Genomic DNA, 15,101 nt, shown 5'->3' with positions numbered 1-15,101 from the left:
TCACTTCATAAATATCTCAAACACTATTTATGATCCCTAACATCTTTTGTTCAGTATATAAAGGATGCTGTGTTCTCGTACATATATCAATTTCTTGCAACTATGTCTTTCGCCGCTGTTATGCCTATCGCGCCCAGTCGGGTCCGTTGCTGTGGGTGTTTCGAGTTGAATGTCCCTTGCGTTGGCGTTTTATATTTGGATTTTGTACTACCATATTTTAATGTTTTTTATTGAAAACATCATGTAATATGAAATTATTTGAAATTAATACAACAGAATTTGTCAACGACTCAAATAAGGTTCAAACACCGTATCATGGCTTGTAATGTGATATACTTCTTTCAAAATGTCTTTCTTTAATAACGGAATTCCAATATTTGTAATCAATGGAAATTTTTCAGTTTAACCAAAACACTTATTTTGTTTTGCGTCACCAAACTCCCGGTATTTCACGTGTCTGGTCCGCCTAAGTAGAAATGAATTAACATGGCCTATCACCTTTCGTTCGACAACGCCTGATGAGCAACATGAGCGTTTTCTCTACAATGTTTAAAAGCTCTCTCGTCTCCCGTACACAATCACATTGAACCACTGCCTTTTAAAGCACGTCGCTAGGTCAATAAAACCAGAGTCACTAGAGATTGAAAGATTTTAAGTTAAAAGCGAATAAAAATCCCATTGAAAATTTGAAATCACGAGCATGCATTATAATCAGCCACTGAGTGCAATCGGTGTTAGTCTGGAATATAAAATCGAAACAGTTTTACCTTGTAGCACACTGTCAGTAATTCTCAAATTTGTCGATTCCTTTTTTTTAAAGAAGTGGTTGGCCTTAACACAACTGGGCCAAGCAGGCTTTTAGAGAACAGAGACTCCTGCCCTCGTCAGGTTCATGGTTAAGTGAAGACATCGTGTATCTAACCATCAGGGCATTGATGTATTGTGATTAACAGTTAATGTGTATGTCCCTTGATTGATATCAATATATTTGAATTCAGTTTAGGGCCCGCTTCGCTCTCAGTTTTAATTTCTCGAAAAATGTAAATTGTGTACTTAAATGAGTTTTCATGTGAGGGTCGAATGTGGATATCTGAATGATGGGCAATGAACAGCGATCTACGCCATTGGGATACGCGGACATGCATCAACCAATCAGCAAGCCTCACCACTGATCTCGTTTGTTGCCTCTTACGACAAACATGGGTTGCTGAAGACCAATTCTAACCCGGATCTTCAAGGGTTTCTTGATGCTATGGATACGGAGGTCATTTATGAAAAGCCAGCCGACAAATACGTGTTTACAAATCCAAAAAGCTGGGGTGGTCAAACAGGGTTTAATATGTTTAGTTGTTGGGGTGGCTCAGTGGTAGTAGTGTTCTCCTCTTTCACCGTGACTACTGGTTCGAATTTCACGAAATGATCTTAGGCCTAATAATCCTTGGTATAGCTGGACTATTGCACAAAGCGTCATAAAATTATACTCATTTATTTGGTTAAACCAGCTGAGAAATATGACGACAGGGGTGACTTAATACAAAAGTTGAAATCGTTGGGTCATTCCCTCTTCATGGGTATTACAGCTTCTAAGTTGAGAATAGGGTCCCTGGAAGGTCTTCTACACCACCCTTCCTGGTCCCGTCAGCAGTATTTATCATATGCCCTCCCAAAGCTTCACAAGACGCATATAGATTGTTTTTAAATTTCGTTGAATTTCGGATGACGTACATCTTTGTCTGATTCTCGGTACTAACGAACTCTCCCTAACAAACGATGCACATACAGTTTATAGAACAGAGGGGGCACAGATGGCCCAGTCGTCTGAGGCCCCGCGATTCGCTGTGCAGAGTTGCGTCCCTTGGGCACGCCAGAAATCTATGATTGTGGGTTCGAATCCCGGTTCGCTCCGATTATGTTTCTAGGTTTGTCAGCACCATACCCGTGCTCGTGGGTTTAACCGAAGTGGTAAACGTCTGGGACCTGCATCACTTCGGGCTTTCATCCCATGTTAAGCTGACACGCCGTGATTCACTCACTCATGGAACAGAAGCGTAATGCATTATTGACAGGCTAAATTGGAGTGATAATAAGTTGATGGGCTGTATGGCCTCTGTCCATCGCACTCTATCTTAAGATAATTCAATCCACCTCCACCATTTACGCTCGAGGACAAAGCATGGGGAGAACCTTTCATTTCAGCCTTGTAATTACGCCAAGTAAATTTCAGTCGTCTTAAAAATACCAGTTATTTTAAGAAAATAGTAAATGCTATTAGACGATGACCAAAGAGAAGAGAGAGAAAAAAAAATAATATTAACTTAATTTTAAGAATTTACACATAAAATCGTTATGTTGGGTATCCTCATAGGATACGCCGAAGAAAGATTTAAGATCGTTATATAATGTTCTTTTTAGCACATTAGGACTGTCGTGGTAAAAACGTTATTTCCGAGTTTGAAAACCTCCACGACTTATGATATACACATAACGTGATATGTACATGGATGTTGCCAGTATTGATTATAACAAAACCGACGGAACCATTTCCATAATAATAAGAAACCTAATTTAAAAGCAGAGTTTATTCTACGATTCCGATTATGTCATAAGTATGTGTTTATGAATCATTATGAATGATGAAAAGTGTTCGCGAAAACGTAAGCGTATCCTACACCAGCGGTGGCACCTGTCACAAACACATGCAGAACCAAATCAATTGTTCGCCTGAAAAACACGGAACTTATGGTACAAGTCAAAATAGAAATATGCATCGGACATGATTTTTGTCACTGATACGTCAAATTTGGAATTTGTCTACCATAATACTTTTTTTCACTAATGCCTTACATGTTGTTACCCAGATCGAAGATTTCTTGATCAATAAATATTCATACGAGACGCTCTTTGACATTTCATTTAAAGAGAATGTTCTATTGTTTATATTTAACGTATTTAATTTTCTCGAAAAATGACATTTGTATCTGAAATATGAGTGTTGTGTTGTGCATGAGGCCATGGTGGCTCTAGTACATCCATACAGAATGTCTTACAAGGTATTATAACGATTGTTATAATTATTATATTATCATACTATACATTTATATACCGCAGGTATCCAGGTACTAGTATCTGCTCAAATGTCGTTTTTATTTGTTCCCCGAACCAGTGAGTCCGTGTGTGCATTCCAGTTTACATTCTCTGTGGTTGTGTCAAGATGTAATTCACACTTTGTTGATTGACTGTGCATGTGTTTACTGGGCACTGCAATAGTATATGAATGTGTAATACTATGTAAACGCAGCTCTAGCGAGGCAAATGAAACAGCGATGGTCCAATTCATGTATGAATTCCTTTTAAGACAACAAATAATTGAACATTATAAAAGCGATAAGACCTTTCCATATTCATAAGAAATTTCTGAAACACATCACATTTTTGTTTACAAAGTCACATGCTCATTTCAAAATACACAAATCGAAATCGATTATTAAATGACATGTCTTGTAACTGTTTCGAGACAATATTGTTATCTGATTTCCCTTTTAATTGTTTTATCATATGGAAGGACCATCTGAAGAAACATATAGTGTTTCTTGTACCAGTGTCCAAGGCACCAATGGTATAATGGACATAAATCTCATATGTAGATACCAAAATGCAATTCATATGAAAATATAGAAGCGACGGTGCCTATGTTTATATGTGCCCTAGTTGTTCAATTGATTGTTCTATTATTAGATGCATTCAATGATTCAGGCCTGACCTTTGTCCCATATGACGTGGGTTGATGAAGGGTCAGCGACCCCCAACGTCCTGAAATATATCTTGATTTGGTTTCTATTGGCAGATCAGAATTACGGAGTGCCAAGATGTAGCTATATCAAGTACTTCACGGGGGACGACGATCGGGAAGGACTAGGACCTACTGACGCTATACTGTGTAAGTTCATCACTCTAACACGAACACCTACTGAGCCAAATCGAAAGTAGATCTAGAGGCTGATGGTCTGAGGTGACTCTCAGTTGCTGTACTATGCTTAATTAATGGAGAATGTCAATCAAAAGGACCTGTAGTCCGTATGTGAATGACGTATGAACATGTTTATGAATATTCAAAATACGTCATATCCAAAAATATGTGTTTGTAACCTGAAATGGCTTTCTATGTCTGGCATTGCATCTGTCTATGTTTCTTTACTTCACTAGTAGCCTGTATTTGGGAATAGACACTAACAAACGCTTGTAAAATATGTTATTATTTTATCATATTATACTTAGAAAAAGGTAACGAACTTCGGATTATTTTAGAGAGAGAGAGAGGGAGTAGTTGGTTCTTTTGGTGTATTCGTGCTTAACCTGCGCTTGTAATTCTTAAAAACATAAGTCACATTTGAAAACGTTTATACAGATAAAGTACAAAACACGTTATTTTAATTCACTAATTACATAACATGAGTACGTGTGTAATTATTTTAATTCATTAATTACACAACATGAGTAAGTGAGTAAGTTGTATTTGAAGTAGCTTTGAATAGTATTGGGTATAGTGAATAGTGATGAAGGTCTTTGACCTTTGCCATATGGTGAAACGATCCACAGAATATGTGCTGATGCATTATCATTCAAATGGGATATAGGTATGTGATAAAATATGGTCGCACTATCGATATAAATTTCTTTGTGTGGTCAAATATTTTCTTATATTTGATAAGGGGTTAACATTTCGTGTACTAAAAAAATCATTTTGTGTTCGTCTCAAAAGTGTTTGAACTCATCTGTTATGACGGGAAGAAGTCCCAGCACATCCTCGTTACTTCTTTCAGTGTGAATATTCATGTCTTGTCAGCAAAGGACACCCAATGCATTATCATTCTTTTCCCCAAATACGATAAACCCAAGAACATTTTCCCACTGGTGGTTATGTCCTCATGATTAATAGTGACACTTTGGCATGCACATTTCGTTTAGTTAAGCCGGTGGGGACTCCGGTTGAGAACATGGTCCCTCAGCAACCTGTGCTTGTCCTACGAGGCGACTAAATGGATCGGGTGGTCAGGCTCGGTGACCTGGTTGACCGCATGTAATCTATTCCAATTTGGACAGCTTGATGCTCGTGATGTCAATCACTGGTTTGACTGGTCCATATTCCATCATTTACAGATGGCCTTGATATAGCTTGAAATATTGCTGAATCAAGTGTGAAATAGCAAACAGTTTCGATAAGTACATAAGAGGTGACAATGTACGCTGTCGTCTAAGTGTGACACCATTACACCACAAAGTTATAAAAGTTGAAGGAAACTCAATCAACCCAGTTATATGATTTGAAATTCTCCTTTTGCCATTTTGCGATATTAAATTCAGACTTCATTTTATGGACCATGACAAAATATTCATGTTTTATTAAATGATTATATTTTGTGGACTTGGAAGATTATAAACACAGTTATGGAACAATTACTTTTTTTCATATTATCATTAACAATATTCTTCATAAAAGGTCACGTCAGAAGTTCTTACATCAATCCTTAAGTATAATTGCCACAGTTCGTTCTTCATCCAAACATGACAGAGGTATTTCAGAAATAGACATGTCTTAAAAGCAGCTTGTCAAATAGTGCTTAGGATAGGAAAAGGTAAGGTGACAATAGAAACATTGAATATAAAAGCCATTGCATTACCATATAGGCCAAACCATTAAGTAACACTTTTAAAAGGCCCAATAGCTTCATCCATAAGTCTCCAATGAATAGGGCTTCGTGTGATTGAACATCCAACATATATGCCTCTGCGGCTAAATCTCCGAATATATTTGTTCATGTTCTAACCACTCAGTAAATGTACTTTTAAAAGTAGACAATTATTCAAGTCAGCTGAATCTGAAACCAGTTGTTAGATGTAATGCACCCATGTCTCTTTTGGCCTTCATCATTATCTAAGTAAAGTGTACTTAAAAGGCAGACACAGTATCCAGGTCAACCAAATCAGAAAAGGGCTTTAGATCGATACAGGCACTTAGGATGCACAAAGCGTTATTATAATGAACGACGTCTAATGCAAAACCTGCGCGACAAGACACCCCAGCCTTCGGTATAATTACAAAGCAGATTTCTCTCTAATTACCCTACTACAATTCCCCTGTCCGTCACAGCTGTCAGACATTTCAGAAACGGGGTATATCTACAACGTCGTCTCTGGAAAAGACTATACAGATCGATAGAAGTGCACTAATTTAACGAGGAGACACTGTAAGAGAGGAAGAGGACAAAGAGTAACTGCTTTTGACAAATTACCATTAGGATGACAAGATGTTCGCAACGAGAGAGCAGCATAGCTGGGGACCCTGCAAGCATCCTTCTTGCATGAACTAGAACATGCATATATGCATCATATGAATGCAGCTTTATTCTGTTCTTGTTATCAGCAGTTTGGCATCTTAGGGCATTATCATAGTGTTGCTTTGGTCTTGAACTGAACACTGTGGTCATATGCTAAAATTATTTGAAATAATCAACACTGTCAAACGTTAATATGATATGTTTTAATGATAAAATATAAACACCGTGTATAAACTTATGCAAACAAACAATGTTGAGGAATAACGTGGCTATAATAGGAATATTATGTATAAATGTGTCGAAATAAACCGCATGAGGTTCTTGTAAATAACGTTTACATAATTTAATGAAATTTGATAACATTCAGTTTAACACGTGGTGATATGTTCATTATTCTTAATATCATTATTTTTATTTTTGGGGAAATAATTACAAAAATATCAAAAATTTGTTATTGTATATGTAAATGTATAGATTTATTCATGTTTTTAAATATTTCGCTGCAAATGTGGGTGTTCATCAAAATCATATGAGTTTTATATGATATATATGTTTCCAACAAAGATGCAAGTTGAGCGTTCTATGTTTTTTATTGATACAGAGGTATATCCCATGTAAACAGGTGAAAGCATTAGATTGACTGCAGTTTATACCTGATGGACTTTCTTTTACAAGTGTTTCAGTTGATTGTACTGATGTGAAATGATGAGTATTAATAGCCGATTTGAGTGTTTAAATGTATATACCATTTCATATATGTACGCCAATTGGGAATATCGTCTGTGGAGATACTAGTGAATTATAACATGTCTCTTTAATAAATATACATTCTTTAGAGCACGCATGTATTTTGAAGATAATGAAGTATATATTAAAGAAAAACCATAGAATATTGCCCATATATGTATATCAATTAAGCACAGTTGTAATACAGTATTACATATAGCTAAATTCATGTAACTAATTTTTGAGTATGTAACATTAGGTAATCATTAATCACAATGTAGGATTAGTATCATTTATGTATTGCTGATCATTTAAGTAATCTTGGGGAGCATCAATTTGATTTGTATGGGGTGGGAATCGTTTTTGAGAACGATCTATTTTGCATCCATCAAACTATTTATTTACTGAGCACCATTAGACAATCTATTCATTTTCACTAGTAACACAAAAATTTTGACGTTTGGGTATTTTCAACAAAAAAACACTATTCATTTTCTTTCACCACTGCCAACAAACTATTGATTTACTGAGCACCATTAGACAATCTATTCATTTTCACTAGTAACACAAAACTTTTGACGTTTGGGTATTTTCCACACAAAAAAAACTGTTCATTTTCTTTCACCACTGCCAACAAACTATTTATTCTGGACATATTTCCGAACGAACTATTCATTAAGACATTTTTCCCACCCCCTCACCCACAGAAATCAAAAGGATGCTCCTTTCGTGCTATTTCAGTAAAACATTTGGAAGGCGCATCACACAGCAACTAAACTTATAGTCCGGTCAGGATGACCTGGTCCCGTTTGAAAAAACGTAGAACAATCAACTATCATAATACCTATTGCATCATTCGTACTGCCATAACCTTCCGAAAAGACATCTTTAACTTAAAGTGATTAGTTATCAGAAATATTAGATCAACCGGAGATCGTATGTTTATTCATGCATGAAGAATCCCAAAACATGAGCGTCAATGGCATCAATCAAGTAATCCAAGATGGCTCCGCACAATATATTTGGTTCCATTATATAATTTGATTGGTGAATCTACCAAACGTATCGACGCATTAAGTATGTGATGCATTTAAGGAGTGTAAGAAATAAACCCGGCGTATTTATGTCATGCCTCCTACTACAAATACAAGCAATGAGCAAACTAACGTCTCTCGGTCTTACTGGTGTTCTTGTTTCTCCGTCTTGCACGCACAAATCGTGCCCATGGACATAAGATCAATCATAAACTCTCTAGGGAATAAATGAGTTGAACTGGAGTCGAAAAGATAATAATTTTATAAAGAGCGCAGTACATCATTCAGAAGAATTAGCTAGGGACTGTTCTTACTGATTGAACAGCGGAGTGCCTGAACGCTTGCACTTCACTATGCCTGATTATGCCTGATTATGCCTGATTTCTGAATGGGAAATGTGCAGTCAGTTTCCGTCACAAGGCCTCGGTTAATTTAGGCAGACCTTGAGAGTAGAAGAACCCTATTACCGCCTTTATTACTCAGCACAGCATCCTGGCTTGCGATTCACTGTAGCTATTATAAACCAGCTGTAGAAGGAATTTAATAACCGTCTATGAATTTATACGAGAATTGCCTTTTATTCATACAACATTTAGATTTTTTGAGTAAATGCAATAATGCTGTTTTGATTTCATTCAGAAGTTTGAACAATGCAATAAAACTCGAACTGTAATTATGAATATTGATTTACACTTTCTTTGAGCATATTTGCATTGAGAATAATCATGTTTCGTAAGAAAGCTATACATACACTCGTGTTATTTACGTTTACATAAATACTCCTTGCCTGTGTTTATGTATAATCATTTTGCCTGGAATATCGTTCATTGCTTCTTTGGCTTTATTCTAATGATTTATTTTCTTTTTTTATTTCATTTTCAGTAAACATACGACGGGCGACGATGTTCCCCCTTGTCAGCCTATTAATTCTACTGATCGGAGGAATAATGTGTTTTGTCGGACATTGTAATTCGGGCAGAAAAATTTTAACATTCGTATGTGGAATTCTATTTGTTTTAGCTGGTAAGTAATTTGTGTTGTACGTTGCATACGAATCCTGCATTTCCTGCATTACTGTGAATGTTTAGGGACACGTAATATGAACGTATACTATATATATAATAGAAAATAATAAAGTCCACGTTAGTCCATCTTCTTCTTTATATCAGTTTCCGACATAGTACTTTCGCTGTCTCATGACAGCTCTTCACTGTAACTGACAATGACATATAATATGACGTCATACTTATGACATATATTATATGTCATTGTCAGTTACACTGAAGAGCTGTCATGAGATATCGAAAGTACTATGTCGGAAACTGATATAAAGAAGATGATGGACTAACGTGGACCTTATTATTTTATTATATATTACATGTACACCGAGTGAACATATACCTCATTTTTGTATATATAGTATATATAGATAATATAAAGTCACATGTCAACACATTTCATTTATTTCACAAGGATTATGTATTTATGCATTTATTTCACATATGGACGTGTTCATGTGGTCAATCAATCATTTCATGATAAAAAGGTAAGACTTAGGATTCCATACATACATTTATACATTGTGACGTATATAATATACATACAATTCACGAGACAATCAGAATGGCATCTTCTCTATGAAAACGTAGTACTTACAATTTTGAAAGCAAGCAATCATTAGCTAAACATGTATCATTATTCATAACGTAATTGTTACAATCAGACCGTTGTTTTTTGGTACCCTTGTTTACTCTTACCACTTATTCTCACGATAAGGGTTTTACATAGTAAATACCATGCATGATACTATACCATATACCCTGGTCCATGACAAGTAACAATTCTAAAACTAATCACAGGAATCCAATGGAACGGTTTAGTTAGTAATAGTATGGTGTGGATCATATTTAGTATATCTGCTAGTACACTCACACAAGAAGTACTCGTTTAATCTCATTGCCGTGTGGAGCAAAGTGAACTTCATATTATACCATATGAATTATTTCCTTAATATCTAATTATTTTGTGTATGTTAATTATGCAAAAACATAGCAAATATATGGTTGTTATACAATTATCATGTTTACAACTCCCATTCCATCATTTGATCCTTGATGACTAGCATATACCACCATAACCTTATTGTATTTCAGTTTACTGAAACGGTTGTTAGGTGACCTATTGCAAATATGAGCCACACAACGTCTGGACTTAGAACCTGTTATGTCAGTATATGTAAATAAGTTGGTTCTGTATTTGGATCTGAGATGAATCCCCAAATAGGACAGTTCCACCTTAAAGATCTCAGGGGGTTCTATTGAGTGATGAACTGAACGCCGTCTGCATAAAGGCCAATATATATTATAAGTCGAATGAAATTCATAACCCCGAACATAGAGAGCATTACTTGTGGTCATCTGGCAGTATCATTGCTTTGCTATCATTCTCGAGCCTACTTTGCATGGGAAGGTAGTTTTTTGTCATATACAGTACGTCCCTATGGATTATACGAGTTATCCGAGACACGGTGAGTGTGGATGATCGAGGATTTTGTCTGCACTATACAATTACATCGTCTTAGACGATATATCGCGCTAATTGATTTCGAATTAACGTGTTGCTAACATATGTTATACTTGGGATTACACTTTCTTAGTCTAATACAATTCTAGAATTTGGGGGAGTGGGGGAGTTTGGAGTCCCATCGAACCACACTGTCAGGGTAAGACACCTACTCGCAAGTACACTTGTTGTATGAATGAATGTTGTATTCTAATTAAATCTGTAACATAAAAATTGAAAACGGTAATTTCGGGTTCACATACGTTTGTGATTTACACAAAAATCCAATTATCGATTATTACAGATTTCAACTGCTTTTCAACAACAGTCTTCACCGACGAGGCATCAAATGTGTTTTATATATCCCAATGTGTTGTGAAAGATTGACCGCCCTGACATGTGAACAAATATAATATCATGTATGATATATGAGATATGACTTGATATATGACATGACACGACGTAACATAATATGATTCTCGTTCATTTTTCCCTCACAATATATATTGCAAAAACCGTATACTTTTGAACCACCAAATGAATAATTCTATGATCCATATTTGTGTTTTTTCTTAATTATTGAATTTTAAACAAATACAATGACTAAGAAGAAACACAAATATGGATTATAGAATTATTCATTCACACACATATCTTTGAGCAAACAAATGTTTAATTCAGAAAAAACATGACATTCCAATTCAGAAAACAGCATATCAATCACCATAAATACATAATTGACAATGAATTTTACATTTTGACATAATATATAAAACAATCAAACTGCCTGAACATCAGTTCGTTTTTCAAACATTTAAACTATTCAAGTAGCTATATGATTAGAAGGATTAGTATAGCCCTTCACACTGGAACAGTACGTGTATACTCTGTGGTTTGTCCTGTAGTATTACAACGTACGTTAACACGATGATAAATCACCCCAATACCAAATATCCCTGACACGTGCGTTGTGATAGCGACAAAGTAATTACACGAATGTCATAAAGGTCCGTCCGTGGTCACTACTTACTCATTGTGGGCAGTATGTCGGCAAAGATCAAAAGCCAGTGTGTACTGAGAAAGAAGCCAAGCAGGCTACCGACAACCTTCACATCTAATCTCCTATTGGCCAGCTCTTCGCCGTTGTCATGATAACAGTACGAGCTTAACGGTGACTGACAAATAATTTTCCTAGCAATTTTTCTATGTCGATTGCCAAGTCTTTTTGGTGGTCTACGTTGAACGAGATCGACTGCGTTATTGAGTTTTCGTCTGAGGGTATTTTCAATTTGTTTTGTGCTTTCGACCGTGTTTTTTATCTTCATGTTTATTCATCAACATCCCACGCGCAAAGGTTTAGACATGTGCTTTTAAGGCTTGTACGTATAAGACAAACGTTTTTTTACGAAAGAAACATGTAACGTTGATATGTGTTGAAAGTTTGATTGTAAAATCGTTTTTTGTTCATTTGAGTTCAACTACTACCCCCTGTCTTATCATTTCGATCACAACTGAAAAATTAAACATTTTTAACGCGTTGGAATAATATTGATTTGTGTTGCTATTCAATAATACAATACAGCTAATCGCTTCAAATACAAACATGGTTAAATCCTACAACAGTTGGCATAAGCCAACGATGTCATCACGGATTCGAAATAACCGGAGCATAGATAAAGGCGCGATATGATTAATTCGATTGAACAGCCTTAACCATTGAGATAAGCACGAACGAAGAGATTCCAGACAGAAACATAGTATGTTTATACGCACATCCGGGTAACACAGACCATCTAGACTTAAATGGAATATTGTTCAAAGAGGCGTTAAAACTCAACAAACTCTCTCACTCACCTTACATATAAATTGCATGGTGTTAATGAACTGATATCTTTGCCGGATAATATATATACTCGCGCATCTTACACAGGAGATAGATGTCGTACCATTCCATATTATCACGTGTGCGGGCAAATAGATCAATGTCCTTTATGCCTAAAATCACCTGACACAAAATACATTTAAAAAGAAACTCGGGATGGTATTTCAAATTGCCCTGATTACCAAAATTGAAGATTAACGAACCTTTGTTGTCATATAAAATGTTTTTATGTCTTGGAATGCCTGATTTACCAATCCACCGACCTCACATAATAATGACAATAATTATGACAAAAGGACCAAAGAAGGTCAATATGGGAAGTTGTATAACCATCTGACTTCTCCTGACCCCAAAACAAAATGTTTTCCTTTTATTGACTGCACCTATTCACCTCACAAATATTATTAGACATCAAAACTTTTTTGTCAATTATATTTTCAGGCGACAAATGTTATACTTATATCGTTCTTAGTAAAGCACAAAATCAAGTACTTTTTCTAATTGAGTCCAAACGGATTCGAACCCATACCTAATCGCTAGCACAAAAAGTAATATTTTATTATGTGTTAATTTATCTCCATGTCGACCCTAAAACCTTTCTTGGAATAAAATACGTACACCAAATGATTCAAACAGAGGCATTAGGTAGGTAAGCCCTAGTCTAATAGTGTGAATCTACATGATGTCGTCAGTTGAGTTAATAATATGTTACACACATGCACCGGATGCATTCAGTGAATATCTTTCACATTGTGTTATTGTTGTTGTTGTTGTTTTTTGTCTTTTGTTTTTTGTTGTTGTTTTTTTGTGGTTTTTTGTTTTTTTTTGGGGGGGGGGGGGGGGCTTTTTTGGGGGGGTATTTTATTTTATTTTTTCGTTCACAATGTTATATGTAAATAATATTGATACAGTGAACATGAACAGCATTTTTTTGTTTTATTTCCAGGCCTCTGCACCCTCGTCGGGATTATCCTCTACATCGGCAGCATTACAGAAGAGGTAGGCAATAAGCCCCGGGCCAGTATAGAAGAGCCTAAGTTTAAATACTATTATGGATCATCCTTCATCATGGCAGTCGGTTCGTTCGTTTTAACTGAATTATCAGGCGTGTTTTCAGTGTACTTGTATATTACAAAGCACAAACAATCACAAAGGAAAAAGCTACAACAAGCATTGAAAACTGAAACAAACGACAATAGATCGAACAACTGGCGGTATAGGCGACCTAGGTCTCAGTCTCGCGACCGGTCTCAGTCACGTGACCGATCTCGAGATCCTTCAGTAAGTCGCTCTGAAAGCTACTTCACCTATACGCCAATCTCCGATACTTCTCATGAATTGTCGAACTACACATTTCAAAGGGATGTATCTAGAAATACTATATCCACAACAGCGGAAATGCACGCTCATGCGCAGCATGCGCAGAAGGAGGCCGCTGCAGCGCCCTCTATTGATATTGTAAGGAGGACAACTCCAGTGTGACGGATTTCACCCTGCAACAGCACAGGCTCATGTCAATTGTAGAGAGGTATCAATATCTGTTTTGTTGGATTTGATGTGTTACGTCTCGGTATACGGGACCTGGTGTATTTGTGAGTGAGTGCCGTAGGCATTTTGTGAAGAAATGGACGAGAATTCATTGTGGTTTTTCAAGACGGCAAACCTAATGTTGTGGAATATGATATTCATTGAGTGTGTTTGTCGTCTGCGCCAGGACAAAGCCTGTTGATGGTGGTGTATCTGGTCCCTCCAACGAGACCGGATGTGTATGCGCCCACGACAAAGCGATAACATCGAGGGGAGGAATGTGGACTCTGGTTCTGCCACCAGAGGTCGCGCGGAGAAGGTCAGTATCAGGCCACGTGCTGGGAAAAGCAGGTTGACCTTGTGGCAGGTCAAGGTGAAGGTCAGGGTCAAGGTCGACCCTTCAAGATGGCGCCGCACCCCGTGTCGGTATGCCAATATCATCATTGGATTCCTTTTTTTCTTTTTGATTTTCCAAATAAAGGGATGTATTGGTTTCGTGTTCATATGTATAATGTTTAATATGAAGAAAAGTATAATGTTTTGGTCGAATGTGTACTAGATATCACAACTGCTCACAAATGTTGTTTAATTTTGCTGAGCGCTTTTTGGGAAACTAAGTCATGTTTTGTTCTCATATAGGGTCGCACAAGTTTTCTGTTCTGTCTGTACAAAAGTCAAAAACTTTTGTATGTCCAATTTTGTACAATAAAAGAGAAAACTACACTTATTATTTTCATGTAGTACTTCTTCACATAGAGAGACACAACACTCAACTGACGGATCGCCATAACAAACTGTCCTCTGAAGCTAGACCTTAACGATAGTACATCCTAATATTTAACTTGATCGCGAACAGCCACACTCAAGGATATGAGCACCACCCGCGTTCGTGATGTTCGTTTCGTTGCTGAACCGCAATTTCTACAACTGTACCTGTTGTACTCATCTTCCCGAGGCAAGAGAGTTAACTGACTATAAAAGTCCAGTTTCCACCAAGGGTGGAAACTGGTCTTTTAAAGTCATTTAACTCCCTTG

General features: G+C 36.6%; 1 protein-coding gene across 4 annotated transcripts in view; it reads left to right on the top strand.

The window, feature by feature from the left end:
- The window catches only part of LOC124149378 (voltage-dependent calcium channel gamma-7 subunit-like), a 61,331-nt gene extending 46,542 nt beyond the window's left edge, over positions 1-14,789 (top strand). For all 4 annotated transcript variants that reach the window (XM_046520918.2, XM_046520916.2, XM_046520915.2 and 1 more), the window contains 3 exons: positions 3,845-3,937; positions 8,978-9,118; positions 13,486-14,789. In XM_046520918.2, the coding sequence (XP_046376874.1) occupies positions 3,845-3,937; positions 8,978-9,118; positions 13,486-14,021 (770 nt within the window). In that variant the 3' untranslated portion in view covers positions 14,022-14,789. The remainder of the gene's footprint in view (positions 1-3,844; positions 3,938-8,977; positions 9,119-13,485) is intronic.
- Positions 14,790-15,101: the final 312 nt, after the last annotated feature.

Source organism: Haliotis rufescens, unplaced genomic scaffold, assembly GCF_023055435.1.
Source record: "Haliotis rufescens isolate VD_foot unplaced genomic scaffold, xgHalRufe1.0.p SCAF_11, whole genome shotgun sequence".
In the NCBI taxonomy this organism is placed as follows: domain Eukaryota; kingdom Metazoa; phylum Mollusca; class Gastropoda; order Lepetellida; family Haliotidae; genus Haliotis; species Haliotis rufescens.
The sequence above is the reverse complement of the archived record's forward strand: the minus strand, read 5'-3'. Positions and strand labels throughout refer to the sequence as shown.